This window comes from Macaca thibetana, chromosome 9 (assembly GCF_024542745.1).
Source record: "Macaca thibetana thibetana isolate TM-01 chromosome 9, ASM2454274v1, whole genome shotgun sequence".
Classification (NCBI taxonomy): Eukaryota; Metazoa; Chordata; class Mammalia; order Primates; family Cercopithecidae; genus Macaca; species Macaca thibetana.
Window position 1 is genome coordinate 87949229 of NC_065586.1, and position 19196 is coordinate 87968424.

At 42.3% G+C, this 19196-nt stretch overlaps 1 protein-coding gene across 7 annotated transcripts in view; it reads right to left on the reverse strand.

Annotated features, from left to right (window-relative positions):
- The window catches only part of CPEB3 (cytoplasmic polyadenylation element binding protein 3), a 242406-nt gene that overhangs the window by 41553 nt on the left and 181657 nt on the right, over positions 1 to 19196 (reverse strand). For all 7 annotated transcript variants that reach the window (XM_050804449.1, XM_050804448.1, XM_050804444.1 and 4 more), the window contains one exon: positions 18401 to 18519. In XM_050804449.1, the coding sequence (XP_050660406.1) occupies positions 18401 to 18519 (119 nt within the window). The remainder of the gene's footprint in view (positions 1 to 18400; positions 18520 to 19196) is intronic.

Here is a 19196-nt window from a genome sequence, read left to right on the forward strand (position 1 = left end):
ATCCCAGCGCTTTGGAAGGCCGAGGAAGGTGGATTCCTTAAGGTCAGGAGTTCGAGATCAGCCTGGCCAACATGGTGAAACCCTGTCTCTACTGAAAATACAAAAACTAGCTGGGTGTAGTGGCTCACATCTATAGTCCCAGCTACTCAGGAGGCTGAGGCATGAGAATCACTTGAACCCAGCAGGTAGAGGTTGCAGTGAGCCGAGATCGCGCCACTGCACTGCAGCCTGGGTGACAGAGCAAGACTGCCTCCGGAAAAAAAAAAAAGAGAGAGAGAGAGATATCTCTTTCGGATTTATCTGATTTTGACAAACGAGGCTGGTTAAATAAAAGCAAGCCTCAAAGTTTAAGTAAATTTTGTTTAAAGCAGAAAAAGAAATCTTTGTGGCATATTTCTATTTGGTCATTTTTCTTAACTGGGACTCTGACTTAGTGCCCATAGTTTGTACTATTTTATCACAGAGTAAAAAATAAGGTATTTCATTAGAATTTTAACCTTAAAACATGAGCCTTTATGTATATGATTTTATACATGAAACCTTAAAACATGTTATCAAAGAATAGCTTAAAACAAAACAAAAACACAAAAACATCCTCCTGCATGAGAAGGCAAATTCTGCACTGCCTCAAAACCAACCAGTTAGGCAAGTAGCCAATATGCTCTGAGAAGCGGGCTGGGTGCAGAAAGGGAACCTGGTATCTGTCCTCAAGGAACATGCCATTCCCCCTCCCCTCCACCAATGACTAAGATAGAAAACAAAAAAGTTGACTTTTCATTTCCTTAGTATTAATAGAATTGTTCATTTTCCCCCTTGCTCAGACATCAACACTCAATGCAAAGAAACATATGGGATAATTTCGTATGTGGCTTGGCTTATACCCAGGAGTACTCCCACTTGAAAGGTAGCACCTGTGGCAATTATACTTTCAAAAATTTTGAATTAACTTTAAAACTGGAATTGCTCAGTTAGAAATAGTCTACTTTTTTTTTTTTTTTTTTTTTTTGGAGATGGAGTGTCTCCTTTTTGCCCAGGCTGGAGTAAAGTGGTACCATCTTGGCTCATGCAACCTCCAACCCCTGGGTTCAAGAGAATTCTCCTGCCTTGGCCTCCCAAGTAGCTGGGATTACAGGTGACCGCAACCACACCCAGCTAATTTTTGTATTTTTAGTAGAGACAAGGTTTCACCATGTTGGCCAGCTGGTCTCAAACTCTTAACCTCAGGGGATCTACCCGCTTCGGCCTCCCAAAGTGTTAGGATTACAGGCATGAGCCACCGTGCCTGGCCAGTCTACACATTCTTTAAGATTGCTAAAAAAATTCACCCTCACCTAACTTTTTGCCTTTATTATTATTATTTGAGACAAGAGTGTTGCCTTATTGCCCAGGCTGGAGTGCAGTGGCATTATCTCGGCTCACTGCAACCTCTGTCTCCTGGGTTCAAATGATTCTCGTGACTCAGCCTCCTGAGTAGTTGGAATTATAGGCACCTGCCACCACACCTGGGTAATTCTTATATTTTTAGCAGAGACAGGGTTTCGCCATGTTGGCCAGGGTGGTCTCAAACTCCTGACCTCAAGAGATCTGCCCACCTCGGCCTCCCAAAGGGCTGGGATAACTGGAGCGAGCCACTGAGCCCAGCCACTTTTTGCCTTTTATGACACTGTTGGCCTCACCACTTAGCCAGAAGACACAAAATCTCCATTTCTTCCCTAGACCCTGAAAATTTGGACCTGTTTACAATACCGTTCACATTCAGACATTTGCTCCACCTTTATTGCATGAAAAAAAATGCAGTTCTTTCCGTGTAAACTTTGGTCTGTTTGACTAAATTATCATTCCCTTGACATTTACTACAAAGGCAGATTCACTAATACCATAAAGCATTACTTTTAAATGCCTTCATGAGGAACTATTGCCTATTACTAATTTTTTCATTTAATACACAATAATTTCCTGACACTGTGAGAACAAACAGTAAAGATTCCCTTAAATACACACATACACACACACACACACACACACACACACAGATGTATCTTTTTCTACACACAATCTCTCTTCTGATCTCATTCCTAATAAAGCAGTTAAGGCAGCTTAGGGACCTGGTAAGGTAATTCCAATCACTTTATGTTAATTGCATTCGATCATAGATAACTTTATTTAAAAAATGAAAACTATTCTTGTGTAGTATCCAGTGGTCTGCTTTCATGCTCAATTAACTGAGACAGGAAATACAGCCTTTTATCAATAGCTGTAGGTTACCACTGCTCAAAAGAACTCTGCAAAAGATCTCAAACCTTCCTGCTGAGAGCTTTCATTATTGCCTACTGCCTTTTCTGCCCACTCCCCAACCCCCGACCTCACTTCATCACATTGCACACAACCCATTCCTTTATTCTTGGCATTGTAGATAAGGTAAAAATATAGGAAGAGGGCTCAAGACACAGTGCTGATTAACCCTATTCACAAAACCTACATTTCCCAGCTGCCACCAGAAAACAGTTGCTCAGAGCTGTCACCTCTGCAGAATTAATCAACATAGAACAATATCAACACACTCTATCTACTAAGCAAATAATAATATTGTGGTACTACCTGTATGAAAAGTTACACTCACACTCTGGTTTCTCTCTGAAATCTAAGCCCATTCTCACATCAGGCCTGTTTCTCCAGACCTCAGGTCCTGATATCCATGTTCTATCCTTCTGGACTTACTCTTTGTTTGGATATATTTTCTGGTCCTGATTTTCTGTGTGTGTGTGTGTATGTGCATATATATATATATATATATATATATATGTATGTGTATATATATATGTATATATATACTTCATTGTTATATCATACTTTATAAGCTAATTCAAATATTTTGTGGAGAGTATAAATAAAATAACCACTTTTTAATTATCTTCGTTTAATAATTATTTTTGAGAATAGATGAAATTATAATTCTGTCCTAATTCAATATAAATTTCCTCTCTCTATACAAAACTGGTCCTCCATGTCTGAGGGTTCTGAGTCTGCAACGAGGGTCAGCCAATCTCAAATAGAAAACTTTTTTTTTTTGGAGATGGAGTCTCGTTCTGTCACCCAGGCTGGAGTGCAGTGGCACAATCTCAGCCCACTGAAACCTCCACCTCACAGGTTCAAGCAATTCCCCTGCCTCAGCCTCCTGAGTTGCTAGGGCGTGTCACCATACCCGGCTGATTTTTTTTTTTTTAGTAGAGATGGGGTTTCATCATGTTGGCCAGGCTGGCCTCAAACTCTTGATCTCAGGTATCTACCTGCCTCGGCCTCCCAGAGTGCTGGGATTACAGGTGTGAGCCACTATGTCCGGCCTAGAATATGTTTTAAAACAAAAATAACAGTAACAATAATACAAATTTTAAAACTACAGTAGAACGACTATTTACATAGCATTTACATTGTATTAGGTATTATAAGTAATCTAGAGACAATTCAAAGTGTATGGGAGGATGCACATAGGTTACACTATTTTATGTAAGGGACTCGAGCATCTGTGGATTTTGGTATCTGAGCGGGGGTCCTAGAACCAATCTCTTATGCAAACTTAGGAACAACTGTACAGGGCTAACTCTGTGAGTGTGTGTGACAAAGAAGGTGTGTGAGTGAAACAACTCTTCCAGTATGTTGTCAAGTAGGCGCTTTAGGGGCAGTAAAAGCCTCAGCATCCTGAGGACAAGTATAAGGATGTCCCCCAGAAACAGTAAAGATTCCCTTAAATTATCCTAACATGATTCCAGCACTTCTTCCTGGAGCAGCCTGACCACATTTGCTTGTAAAGGTGACTCTAAAAAGAGTTTGCTGGCCAGGTGCAGTGGCTCATTTCTGTAATCCCGGCACTTTGGGAGACCGAGCTGGGCAGATCATTTGAAGTCAGGAGTTCGACAACAGCCTGGCCAACATGGTGAAACCCCGTCTCTACTAAAAATACAAAAATTGGCTGGGTGTGGTGGTGGGCACCAGTAATCCCAGCTACTCAGGAAGCTGAGGCAGGAGAACCACTTGAACCTGGGAGGCAGAGGTTGCAGTGAGCCAAGATTGCACCACTGCACTCCAGCCTGGGTGATTAGAGTGAGACCCTGTCTCAAAATAAAATAAAAATAAACATATAAAAAGAGGGGCTACAGTATCCTTTGGGAAGCTCCAGCTCTTGGGCCATGCCATGTCCTTACAGTAGGGGGTCACACAAACTCAAATGGCCATAGGGTCAGACAGGTAGCACAAATGTCAAGCCACGTTTGGGTTAGTATGCAGGCAGTAACACACTGGAGTAAACTACTTCTCAGCTCCAGCAAGTAGTTACCACTTGCCTATGTATTGTCAGACTTTTCTCATTTTTCAAGAGTGGCTAGAAATTCAGATTTTTAAGTGAAACTTCAAGATTCTAAAATAGGAACTAATTCAAATGTTAAAAGTCACTATACAGGCTAAATAAAACTATCTGCAGACCAGATGTATGCCACGGGCCCCACCCAGTCCATGATCTTTGGCTTGAAGAGTTTAGTTACCACACAGCTCACAATGATGGAACGTTTTGTTCCATTAGCACATATGAGAGAAAATACAAAAATCGTTTTTCTTTAGTTTCTCTCTAAAGCACGTATTCCTATGGAAGCTCTCCTGAGGACTACTTTTGGCTGAATTACATTATCTTCTAAATTCTTATCTTCTTTTTCATATAACTGCTTACCTCCAAAGGCAAAATCTTTTTAGGAATAAAGACAAAAACCAAACACAGTGCTGAGTGCTATAAATATAATAATTTATACCATATAGTGACTTTAACATCAGCCTTTAAGAAATCTAAAAGAATTTAACATTAATAATATCAACAGTTAGTAGTGAAATCAGTAATATTCCTTTTCAAGGTTTCTCAAAGTGTGTTCTGTGGAACATGGGTCCCTAAGGTTGGTCTGCCAGATAAGCAGTGTTGGGGAAAAGCTGTAGATTATCTTCTCCTTCTTGGCGTTTCATGGCACCCATTAGTGTACTTAATTAAAGGCTCTAAGAAATTCTATAGAAATCTTTTCAGCCAGGTGCAGTGGCTCACACCTGTAATCCCAGTACTTTGGGAGGCCAAGGTGGGTGGATCACCTGAGGTCAGGAGTTTGAGACCAGCCTGGCCAACATGGTGAAACCCCATATCTACAAAAATACAAAATCAGTCAGGCATGGTGGTGCATGCCTGTAATCCCAGCTACTTGGGAGGCTGAGGCAGGAGAATTGCTTGAACCCAGAAAGTGGACGCTGTGGTGGGCCAAGATCACACCACTGCACTCCAGCCTGGGCACAAGAGCGAAACTCCACCTCAAAAAAAAAAAAAAAAAAGTCTGGCCGGGTGCAGGGGATCAAGCCTGTAATCCCAGCACTTTGGGAGGCCGAGTCGGGCGGATCACGAGGTCAGGAGATCAAGACCATCCTGGCTAACACGGTGAAACCCCGTTTCTACTAAAAAAAACACAAAAAACTAGCTGGGCGAGGTGGTGGTGGGCGCCTGTAGTCCCAGCTACTCGGGAGGCTGAGGCAGGAGAATGGCATGAATCCGGGAGGCGGAGCTTGCAGTGAGCTGAGATCCGGCCACTGCACTCCAGCCTGGGCGACAGAGCGAGACTCCGTCTCAAAAAAAAAAAAAAATCTGTTCAATGTTGTTTAATTCAGCATTTCTAAAATTATTTCCATAGACCCCATTTTTTGCATGATACCTATTAATACCTACACTTCCAATAATTCTGCCCTACTATACCTTGCTCTTTTTTTTTTTTTTTTTTAGACGGAGTTTCGCTCTTGTTGCCCAGGTTGGAGTGTGATGGCACAATCTCGGCTCACCGCAACCTCTGCCTCCCAGGTTCAAGTGATTCTCCTGTCTCAGCCTCCCAAGTAGCTACGATTACAGGTATGCACCACTATGCCTGGCTAATTTTGTATTTTAGTAGAGATGGGGTTTCCACCATGGCTGGCCCAGTTTGAAATTTTTATCAATAAAGAGTAAAATAATTATAGCTCCATATAAAAACTAAAGTTTCATCCTACTTAAAACTGAAGGTCATTAATAGGGATAAGATTAGGTCAAGGGCTAGGAAAAACAAGACATGCAATATGGGTCTTTTCGTCGCCTTTTTTTTTTTTTTTTGAGACAGGGTCTCACTCTGTCACTCAGGCTAGAGTACAGTAGTACATGGAGTACAAGCATGCGCCACCATGCCCAGCTAATTTTTGTATTTTTTGTAGAGACAGGGTTTTGCTGTGTTGCCCAGGTTGATCTTGAACTTAGGGGCCCAAGCAATCCACCCACCTCAGCCTCCCAAAGTGCTAGGATTATAGGCGTGAGCCACTGTGTCTGCCCTCTACAATGGGTTACTTCTTTAATCAGAATGTTATATGATAACATCATTTCCTAAAAAGAAAATTTCATTGACAATTGACCAGAACCTCTTAGTTAAAATTAAATATAAAATGCATTTTTGGCCAGGCACGGTGGCTCACGCCTGTAATCCCGGCACTTTGGGACGCCGAGGCGGGTGGATCACCTGAGGTCAGGAGTTTGAGACCAGCCTGGCCAACATGGTGAAACCCCATTTCTACTAAAAAAAAAAAAAAAAAAAAAAAAAATTAGCTGGGTTTGGTGGCAGGTGCCTATAATCCCAGCTTCTTGGAAGCTGAGGCAGGAGAATTGCCTGAATCCGGGAGGCAGAGGTTGCAGTGAACTGAGATCACGCCATGCACTCCAGCCTGGACAGTGAAACGCCGTCTCAAAAAAAAAAAAAAAAAAAAAAAAAAAGCATTTTTGGCCAGGCATGGTGGCTCATGCCTATATAATCTCAGCACTTTGGAAGGCCAAGGCTGGAGGACCACTTGAGGCCAGGAGTTCAAGACCTGCCTGGGCAGCATAGTGACACCCTGTCTCTATGAAAACCTTTTTAAAATTAGCTAGGTGTGGTGGCTAAGGTGGGAAGATCGTTTAGGCCCTGGAGTTTGAGGTTGCAGTGAGTTGTGATGAAGCCACTGCACTCCAGCCTGGGCGACAGAACCAGCCCTTCTCTCAGGAAAATATTTTTGTTGTATCTAATTTAATTACAGGATAAGAGAAAACACAAGTTTTTGTTTCTGTTTTCCCTCCTTGCAGCAGGGAGAAAACATATTTGTTTTCCCCCCAGCAGCAAGGAGAAAACATAGTTGTTTTTTTTGTTTTTTTTTTGAGACAGAGTTTTACTCTTGTTGCCCAGGCTGGAGTGCAATGGCACGATCTCTACTCACCACAACCTCCACCTCCCGGGTTCAAGCGATTCTCGTGCCTCAGCCTCTCAAGTAGCTGAGATTACAGGCATGCGCCACCACGCCTGGCTAATTTTTTTGTATTTTCAGTAGAGACAGGGTTTCTCCATGTTGATCAGGCTGGGCTCAAACTCCCGACCTCAGGTGATCCGCCCGCCTCGGCCTCCCAAAGTGCTAGGGTTACAGGCGTGAGCCACCACGCCCAGCCTGAAAACATAGTTTTAATACGAATAGTTTGTTTTTTGTTTTTTGTGGTTTTTTTGATGGAGCCTTGCTCTTGTCACCTAGGCTGGAGTGCAATGGCACAATTTCGGCTCACTGCAACCTCCACCTCCTGGGTTCAAGTGATTTTCCTGTCTCAGCCTCCTGAATAGCTGGGATTACAGGCGCCCGCCACCATGCCCAGCTAATTTTTGTATTTTTAGTAGAGACGGAGTTTCACCAGGTTGGTCAGGCTGGTCTCGAACTCCTAACCTCAGGTGATCCACCACGCCCAGCCGATAAGATAAGAACAGTTTTTGTTGTTGTTGTTGTTGTTGTTTGAGAGAGTCTCACTCTGTCGCCCAGGCTGGAGTGCAGTAGCACGATCTCAGCTCACTGCAAGCTCTGCCTCCCGGGTTCACACCATTCTCCTGCCTCAGCCTCCCGAGTAGCTGGGACTACAGGCACCCACCACCACGCCCGGCTATTTTTTGTATTTTTAGTAGAGATGGGGTTTCTCCCTGTTAGCCAGGATGGTCTCGATCTCATAACCTCGTGATCCACCAGCCTATGCCTCCCAAAGTGCTGGGATTACAGGCATAAGCCACCGCACCTGGCCATGAACTGTTTCTAACACAAACCTCAAGACTTCAAATTTCTCAGCATAACCACATATCCCTACACCTAGAGTTCTCAGTTACAATTTAGTATTTAGATATTCATCTACCAATACATATCATCAAGTTCATTTTTAACTTCTCACTCTGTATGGTCCCTTCTTTAGATTACAGCATCCATCATATGAACATCCTACTGCATAGGATTTCATTTTCATCTGTTCATCTCAAGGCAGCTCCAAACGGCAAACTGTTCGGGCAGCCAGCTCGGGAAACTACCTGACTAAAGACCCCCTCAAAGCCATATGCTCTTTTTCCCATAAAGGACCTGGTTCAGAGCTCAGCTACTTCCCCCATACTCTGATTTCCTTTTTCCTTTTCCTCTTTTCAGTACCCTTCAAACTCAAGCTCTTTAGGAAAAAAAGTCTCCATTATTCTCTCCCCAATCCTACAATCCTTTTAGTCTACATAAATCAGAAAAACAATACTGCAGAACCATCAGGACTGCTCTCCCCAACAAGCAGCAGCACCCCAGCTCATCCCAATAGCCAGGATGAGTCAGCTAAACCTAGGTCTGCTGACATACAGCTGCAACAGCTCAGTTGTAGTGGTGATGAACTCAGACCCACCCCAGCTGTCAGCAATTCTATTTTAAGCATCACAGACTTCACAAAATGACTGGATTGCCCCAGCAATATCAGAAATAAACTAGTTTGTGGCCAGGTGTGGTGGCTCACACATGTAATCCCAGCACTTTGGGAGGCCAAGGTGGGTGGATCACTTGAGGTCAAAGTTCGAGACCAGCCTGGCCAACATGGTGAAACCCTGTCTCTACTAAAAATACAAAAATTAGCTGGGCATGGTGGTGTGTGCCTGAAATTCCAGCTACTCAGGATGCTAAGGCAAGAGAATCGCTTGAACCTGGGAGGTGGAGGTTGCAGTGAGCCGAGATTATGCCACTACACTCCAGCCTGGGTGACAGCCTCTGTCTCAATAAATAAATAAATAAATAAATAAATAAACAAGCTAGTTTGTGGTTTGTGAGGCATCTTTATCTCTTCCCTGGCATAAGGAGTTGGTTTATTATTAATCACCAAAACTAAGAGCCACAATAATAATTGTGGTTTGGACTCCTCACAGCACACTGATATTGGCATCTCATTTCAACATAATTTTGACCACATAGCTCCCTAACAAATAGGTCAGCAAGTTTCAGGAGTTTAGATGCTATCTATTATTCTCAAGTGCTGAAGAGAAAGAGAGGCCTTCCCTGCATCTTCTGGGGGCAGTGGAGAGAAAGGAACAGCTAATCAGAGTCTTTGGCCTTAGTAAGACTTCTATATTCCAGGTAGCTCTGGGGGCTTCAGTCAGACCTCCGTCAGGCCTCAAGGCAAAAAGCTGTAACTCTCACATTCAGACTATTCCTCCCATTCCCTAGATACAAGTAGTCTCCAAGTAGAAGGAGAAAATCTTCGTCAAAATAGCCAGGATTCTTCCTAGACAGGGAGCCAAAAGTAACCCTAGGAAATTCTTTCACGTCCTATTTGGATACTCCAAGTCCACCCTCAGGTTTAGGAAATAGTCCAGGTACAAAAAGGAAACTCCTACCCCCATCACCAGGCTGCAGAGCCTATTATCTGATGCAAGGCGACTACAGGCTTTACAACCCCTTTGGGACCTTCAGTTACTGATGAACAATTCGAACAATTCGGTACACTGTTTCATAAGGGCACTCAGTGCAGAAATAGAGCATGCATAAACTGACCCATGAAAATGGTTATGCATATCTTTGCACTGTATTTGATTTAATAAAGCCATTATCAATTAAATGTTATGCCCAGAAGACTCAAGTCAACACCTTCTCTCTAAAGGCTTTTCTGACTGTCTTAGAAACATCTGAGTACTCTGCCCTTGGAGCGCTCTCCCCATCACAACTACTCCCTCTAATACTTCCATGCAGCTATTTTAACTTTCAGGTTTTCAGAGCATCTGTGGCTCCTTAGGTCACTTACTGGTCATATGTCTATTTCCCTCTATTGGACTCTAAGATCCTCTAAGGCTGAAACCATATATTTGTGTGGATCCCAACTGCGCAGCACAGTGCCTAACCATTAGTGAGTGCTCTGTGCAAGTTTGGTGTGTAAACAAATGTTTTCCTGAGGGGCTGACACTGGTGTCACAAAACATGTCCAGCAGCTGCTCTTCCACAGCTCCCAGATTACTCTCCTCACTCCACTGAGAGCTACCTTCCAGGGGTAGGAAAATAGGGTGTATTTGGTCACCAGTGAATGCCCAAGGTCTTGGGCTTAATGAGTGCAAATCTCTGATGCCACTAGGTGAGACCCACTCAGTGATCAAAATTATCTAGTGTTCATCATCACTGCTGATGCTGCTACATCACTCAGAAAGCATAAACATGACAGCTGATTCCCTTTTGAAAGAAAAAAGAAATCAACAGCACGTTTGAGCACTTATATTGCACTACTGTGCTGGGCATTTTACAGTCACACTTAAACAGCACCACACTATATGCTCTAAAAATTATCCCTACTTTAGAGCTAAGGAAGCTAAGGATCAGAAGAGGGAAGTCATCTCGGAACTGAACTCCAGGTTTATAAAACAGTCTACATGTACTCTTTCCACTACAATCATGTTGTGTGCCTGCAAGACTCCCTGTTCTCCAGGCTACTGGCCACCAGTCACAGCTTCCAGAGAGGCTCCTGGACAAGTCAACATGAATTTTTACTGGTGAGTGATTAACAACTCTTTTTTCTCCAAACTCTTTATGCCTATTTGCAATGCATCAAGAAATGACCAACGGACATCTGTTGGACCTATTAACAAAACCAGCAGTTAGCAAAGCTCAAGAAAAATGAGTTAGCAGTGAAACTAGCACTGTATCCAGCTATTTTAACTTTCAGGTTCACAGTCTCAGGCAATCTTGTACTCCAGCCAGACAACTTCGTCCAATGTCTACATAAATATGAACTTTCAGCTCCATGGTACTAGGACAAGGATGTTGTTACTGGCATGCTGATCACTAAAACTCTTGAGAGGAATGTACACATAAAAGTTCAGGTTACCGAAGTTTTTCCTGGGAAGATGCCTATTCTTTGAATGAGCTTCATGGAATACTAATTCCACAGGAATCTACACGAGTATCATCCCCAAAGCAGGTATGTAAAATGCTGGATTAAACAATTTTACACAAATGTATATATTGTAAGACTTCTCAGAACCTTAATATATCAATGTTTCCCAAATGATTTTGGCTAAGGAAACTTTAATTAAAAGACAAAATGGATATACAATGCACAAAGTGCTCAAAAAATGACACCTATTACCATTATGAGGAAACCTTTTGTCAACGATCCTCTCAAGAGATTAGTCTTTGATGGGAGAAGTATTCTTCAGAACACTGGAAAACACTGAACATTATCCCTTAAGGAGTGGCATTGGCTATTTTGTCCACTAGCTACCATTTAGTACAATGGAAATGCAACTTTTTTTTTTTTTTTTGAGACAGAGTCTTGCTCTGTCACCCAGGCTGGAGTGCAGTGGCACGATCTTGGCTCACTGCAAGCCCTGTCTCCCAGGTTCACACCATCCTCCTGCCTCAGCCTTCAGACTAGCTGGGACTACAGGCACTTGCCACCATGCCCAGCTAATTTTTTTTTTTTTTTTTTGTATTTTTAGTAGAGATGGGGTTTCACTGTGTTAGCCAGGATGGTCTCGATCTCCTGACCTTATAATCCGCCCACCTCAGCCTCCCAAAGTGCTGGGATTACAGATGTGAGCCACCACACCCAGCTGGAAATGCAACATTTTTTAGACCTCCCTGGGAAAAAAATACAGCTTCCAAAGATTCGAGCACTAAGAAACTCTGGACCAATTTGCAGATTCAGAGACCCAGGGCAAAAAAATCAAATGTATAATGAATAGGAGATACTTCTCTCACTTTGGAAAGGAAATTCCTTCTTTGAAGAAATTCCTATGATGGAAGGTGTCCAAACCATGATTTCTTTCTTTTCTTTTCTTTTCTTTTTTTAGAGACAGGGTCTCACCGTTGCCTATGCTGGAGTGCACTGGTGTGATCACAGCTCAGTGCAGCCTCGAACTCCTGACCTCAAGCAATCCTCCTGTCTCAGCCTCCCAAAATGCTGAGATTACAGGCAAGAGCCACTGTGCCCAGCCCCAAACCATAATTTAGACCAAGAATTCAAGAAACAAATAAATAAATCAAGATAAGAAATGCTAAAGATTTCCAAGGTGGGATATGACACACATGCTGATATGGCTTAGCCGTGAATTCTAAGATGGACATACAAAACCAGATTCGAATGGACCAAGATAAAATTGTAGTTATGTGTTAGGAGGTACCAAGCAAAGAATGAAATACCTTTAGTAAACACATCACAAATGAAGGATTGAGGCAATCAATCAAGGTGCTCTATAACTTAGTCTCTATCTATTTTGCTCAATTTAATTCTCTCTATTCCCGTTCATATATTTGTGCTCCATTTAACCAACCTAAATATTCTCCATTCATGTCACACCATTTCCCATTTCTGTGTTCATGTTTTTACCTTTCTCTGAAATTTCTATTCCCTATACTTCCACCCTTCTCTTGGCCAACTCCACATTCTCCTCATCCTTCAAGCCTAATTCAAATGACACTTCATCCAGGAAGTTTTCTTTCATCATTCTAGGTATAGGTGAACTCTCCAAAGTACATAATCTGTATCTTATTCTTTTGTTTTGTCTTTGTTACTTTGGTAAATATTTGAGAACCTTTTATGTGTTAGGTTCTATAGACACTGTGTATTTATATACTTGTTTTGTGGGTTGTTTTTTTTTTTTTTTTTTTTTTTTTGAGACTGAGTCCTGCTCTGTCTCCCAGGCTGGAGTGCAGCAGCCCAATCTCAGCTCACTGCAACCTCTGCCTCCTGGGTTCAAGCGATTCTCCTGCCACAGCCCACCAGCAGCTGGGATTACAGGCATCTGCCACCATGCCTGACTAATTTGTGTATTTTTAATTTAATTGAATTAATTAATTAATTTATTTATTTTTGAGATAGAGTCTCCCTCTGCTGCCCAGGCTGGAGTGCGATGGTGCAATGTCGGCTCACTGCAACCTCCGCCTCCTGGGTTCAAGCGATTCTTGTGCCTCAGCCTCCCGAGTAGCTGGAATTAGAGGCGCCCACCACCACGCCTGGCTAAGTTTTGTATTTTTAACAGAGACAGGGTTTCACCATGTTGGCCAGGCTGGTCTCGAACTCCTGACCTCAAGTGATCCACCCACCTCAGCCTCCCAAAGTGCTGGGATTACAGGCATGAGCCACCGCACCCAGCCTATACTTATGGACACAAGATTTTATATCAACTTATAGTACGTTCTGATTCATAGTAACCAGTACTGTGCCTTGACCACAGCAGGTACTCAAACACGGTCTGAAGGAAGGCACACCATTTTAAAAAGATGGCTCTAGATGGGGCTGGAGACAGCTACAATAATAGGTAACATTCACGATACATGACGTGGTGATCAGGGAAGGATTCATGAAAGAGATGGCATTTGTGAGGAGTCTTGAAATAAGGGTAGGAATTAGAAATTGAGATGGGAGGCCGGGCACAGTGGCACACGCCTGTAATCCTAGCACTTTGGGAGTCCAAGGTGGGTAGATCACCTGAGATGAGGAGTTCGAGACTAGCCTGGCCAACATGGTGAAACCCAGTCTCTACTAAAAGTATAAAAATTAGCCAGGTGTGGTGACACATGCCTGTAATCCCAGCTACCTGAGGCAGGTGAATCACTTGAACCCAGAAGGTAGAGGCTGCAGCGTGCTGAGACTGCACCACTGCACTCCAGCCTAGGCAACAGAGCAAGACTCTGTCTCAAAAAGAAAAAGAAAAAGAAAAAGAAAGAGAGAGAGAGAGGAAAGAAAGAAAGAAAGAAAGAGAGAGAGAGAGAGAGAGAGAGAGAGAAAGAAAAGAAAGAAAGAAAGAAAGAAAGAAAGAAAGAAAGAAAGAAAGAGAAAGAAAAGAAAGAAAGAAAGAAAGAGAGAAAGAAATCGAGATGAGAGCACAGATATTTCCGTTTGGTTAAAATATGGGGTTCAGAAGGAAAGCAGAAAAAGGCAAAGCTGGAAAAAAATTGAAGCCAGACTGGGAAGGTCTTAAATAGCTGGGAAAAGGATCTGGACTGCTTTTGTAACTAAAAAGGAATGACTGAAAAGTGCTACACATCTCACTGACATATAAACAGGGGGAGGAAACACCAGAATGATAGACAGATGGGACAGAATTAAAAACTGAAGAATTAAATTGGCCTTTATTTCCAGATTCCTTATTCTTATTCTTATCCTTATCCTTATTCTTATTCTTATTCCTTATTCTTTTCAATTTTTGTTTTTCAAGTTTTAAGTGGATGACCACATTACCTGAGCAATAACATAAAGAATGGATCCCCACATAAACATACTTTAGTTTGGTAATATGGTTATTAAATTTATAGCAAAATCATTCTGTCGTGTTTCAGGATATAGAGAAACTGTGATCGTGCTATAAATAAATCATAAGGAACAGGAAGCAGGAAACTCCTCTGATACTCCTTTTAAGGTGTTTGCTATCCCACATCTCTGGCCAACATGTTCTAGAATCTTAAATAGCTCCTTCCCCACCTTCTTTTCAAGATTACTCTTTTTCAGCCCCTATCTCTGATAGACCTTCTAGGTCCCTTGCTCTATTAGCTTGCTGTCTGGAACCTTCAGGTTCAATCTATTAATATACTCAAAAAGTAGTCACTCTGATGAGAGGACCACTGTGAACAATGTCTGCCTGCTTCACTGGAATCCCTGGACACAGCTGCACATGGACACAGCTGTCTTCTCATATGCCTGGGATACCTGAACTATGAAACTCCTCTTACTGGAGAAGGAAAAAAAATCATAGATCTAGAAGCTCCTCAGTATCTCTTCTTGCTCTTGCCAATTTGTCTTCCCATTCTTTGGAACTGAGGAAGTCAATCAATCAGGCCATAAATACAGTTCCTTCTGCAATCTTTCAGGACCAGAACTATGCACAGAACAGTCTGAGTTGAGTCATTTAACAAAACGTAGTCACTGACCAAAAATATCTCCCTAATACAACCTGAAATCCACAAATTTGGAATTCATTTGAGTTAAAAAAACAAGCATGATCCTGGACAAGATAGGTGAAAGGAGACCTCACTACCAGGTTCTGCATTAGAAAAACAATCTGATTAATCTGTTCCAAAGGGAATAGGAGTTTGAGGGGAAACGATGAGAAAGAAAGACAAAGGGTAGAAAATCTGCAAGGTCATTTTGGAACATGGTGTATTTCCACGAAGAAATCCAGGGAGAGTCAGAAAGAATGAAACAACAGAATGAGGGCACTGGGATCCTGAAAGGTAGAAAATAAAGGCTAGCCAAGCCAAAAGCTGGGAGCAAGGAAGCGCCATGGCTCAAAAAAAGTTCGGTGAATGAGCTCCAAAGTGTGACTTTGCCTTGAGCTACTGCCAAGGTCCTCATTTACTTCCAAAGGTTCAACACAGTTCTTGCTTTTTTTCCCCTCATGGGAGCATGCACAATGAGGTGGAATGTACCAGAACCTAGGTAGGGATGTATGAATAAATGAGGCGGGGGGGTGGCAGATGTGGAGCTAAAACCAAGAAAGAGAAGGTTTCAAAAATAAAGCCAAAAGAGTGGAACCCAAAGTAGGATCCAGTTCATTAAAATTGCAGGTGTTTGGGGACTTTTAAGTTTCCTATCCTAAGTTTTACTCAAACTGTTTATGCTGGAAATTCTGAGTATGCCTGGGTCAAAGAAATGTGTGATTGGCAGTCACCATTCAGAATTCACCAAGCTACAATAAAACTGCTGCACTTGAGCTCAGAAAATGAAAACTGTAATAAGGCAGAATTTGCCAAAACACAAACAGTGAAAGTTAGTTTCCCCATAAACATTTCCAAAACAGATAATTCTACTAATTATTTTCAAAAGTCCTTCAATCCAAGGGTAATACATGTGTTTCGAGTGAAAACACTCAAGAGTAATGGCATTGCCACCACAACACCTCCGTCTGACCACTACTGCTGCTCACTCCCTGCTCAAGAGACATCCTGTCCAGCTGAAGGCTTGTCCCACAAGGCATGTTATTCTCCTTCCCTACAGAGCCAGTGACATGATTCTTCCAAGGTATATAAACTCTGTGTGCTCATCTCTAGCTTCTTAACCTATGTGGACATAACTACCTCAATGTGTACTACTATCCCTCTGCCTTTTTATGTAGAAAAATATATTTCTAATCCTCTCCTATAGCGTGTGATCTTAAACCTTCCTAGCTCACTCCAGCTTCTCTCCAACTGACATGCCAGTAGCAGAGGCTCTCTGGAGGTTGAGAATTTGCCTCTCAGATATCTGACCCTATCAAACTGGGTACAGATTTTTTTTTTTGAGACGGAGTCTTGCTCTGTCGCCCAGGTTGGAGTGCAATGACGCGATCTCGGCTCACTGCAACCTCCGCCTCCCAGGTTCAAGCAATTCTACTGCCTCAGCCTCCCAAGTAGCTGGGATTACAGGCACATGCCACCACCCTCAGCTATTTTTTTTTGTATTTTTAGTAGAGACCAGTTTTCACCATGTTAGCCAGGATGGTCTCGATCTCCTGACCTCATGATCTGCCCACCTCGGCCTCCCAAAGTGCTGGGATTACAGGCATGAGCCACCGCACCTGGCCGGGTACAGATTTTTTTGTGTGTGGAGAGGGGCTTGTTTCTTCTTTGGGTACAGACTTTCTAAACTCATACCACTCCAAAATTTGGCAACAGCCCCCCAGATTTGAAAATTACAGTCACACTTTTATACTGGCTAAAATCCTTGCCTCTTTTTCCGCATCATTTGCTTACTCTCCAATGAATATTCTCAATATCCCCATTCTTTAGTAGTTCTCTCTTCTGCTTTAAGTGCGGCACTCTCCCCTTTATATGTGGCCAAGTCCCAATATCATTTTTTAGCAAACAGTCGCAAACCCTGTTCAAGATGTCATCATCCTTCTCAACAGATATTGCCATGTAAGTGAGTTCTAATCTTGCTCTATTGAATCCTACGTAGGACTGATAACATTAGCCAGTTAAATTTGTACAAGTATCTGGCCTCTACCAAATGCTTTCATATTCATTTTCCTCTTATCTGAGCCTCTCAACAACCCAGGGAAGAATGATTCTTCTTCCCATTTTCCAGGTGAGGAAACCACAGTTCAGCAAGGATTAGATGATTTATTCAAAGCCAAGCAGATATTTAAATGCAAGAGTCAACACTCAAACTTCTATATTCAATCCAACTATTTCCCCATGCACATTTCTGAAAATAAACCTAGCTGCTAAGTAGGCCCCACACTTCTGGTGCTAGTCATACAGAGGCCGCTGCAAGCCCTCTGGTATATATAGCTCTGGTCTCTTGCACACCCTGTGTCATATTTTTGCTCTATTTGCCACACCTAGCACGAAGCCTTGACATACAAACTCACCTCACCCCACCCCTGCCAACTTCCCAGAGATCCCTACTTCTGTCAAATAAACAAAGTTCTTTTATTCTGCTCTGAACATGATCTTGCCCCTTCTTCACTGATATCTCTTCTGCCAGAGAAAGGACACAATCTTCCTCCCTTATCCAGTGACTTACTCACTCATACTCTGGCTCAGAAGCCACAAACTGTTAACCACAAACTCTGTATTATGGTTTTAGCTCCACGTTATCTGCCCTTCCTCTCTCCTGCTCTGTTGAAACTATCCATTTTACAGTGTAAGCTCCTGACCCAGAAGGCTCTATTTAACTAGCTGTGGGTACCACCCAGCACAATGCCTTGCATTCAGAGGCACACAAACATCAACAATTATGACCTTTTTCAAAAATAAATAACTCCTGTCCTTGATCTGAAATAATGACGGAAACCAGCTGCCAAAACCGCTAAGAGCATTATTTACCTCAATTCAGAATTTCTGAATAGGAATTAGCTTAAAATAGCTGTAAGTGAAAGACAAGGACATATTTGTTTACACACAGTCCCAAAGGTATAAAATGAAATACTGAGTAATTTATTATTAGTTTCCCATCACCAACGAAAGTCCAACTCTACTGCATAGCAAGGCCAAGCTGGGTAAGAGGATCCTAGTTACCAGCATTTCCATTATCAGAAGGAGGAGGTCAGCTATTCCAATCGCTTATGTGCTCTGGAAAAGCAACAGCTGGCCATGTATTACTTACTGGCTTATCCTTGATGGTGGGGCTTGACACACACAGGTACAGTTTCCCATCTTCTTCCAGGCAGGCATCTATCAAAGCTTGTACTGAGCTTTCCTCCTGGAACAGCAGAAAGGCATAGCCTTGGGGAGAGCAAAAACAAAAGGGAGAATCAGTACATTAAACTCAAAGTACCAATTACAAACTATCTGTTGTTTCATTTTGGCAAATTTTACTAAATCGAAAAAGTTCAAGTGGGACAAAGGGACTTTGTCCAGGAACTAAGTTAGGTGCTCATTGATATTATCTTAATTTTTATAATTACTCACAGGAGCAAGTTTAGAACACATCTACGGAATTTCCACTAAATACATCTGGTTGTCCTTAATGAGGGCATGTGGACTCACCATTAGCCTTAGCCACAACTAACAAGTACCCAGGAAACAAGCACCACCTGCTTTCCAATTTCTACCAAGCTCTAGGCTGGCCACATGCCACAGGGATAAACCTTGAAAATATTATGCTAAGTGAAAGAAGCCAGACAAAATATGTCCAGAACCAGCAAATCTATCAAGACAAAAAATAGGTTAATGGCTGCCTAGGACGGGGAGGCTGGAGGGAATAGGCACTGAGTTTCTTTTTGGGATGATACATTTTCTAAAATTGATTGTGGTGATGATTGCACAACTCTGTAAACATGCTGAAAACCACTGACATGCACATGTCACATTGGTGAGTTGTATGGTATGTGAATGATATTTCAACAAAGCTTTTTTTTAAAAAAAAAAAGCTAGAGCTTTTCTACCTAGAGCTTGGTAGA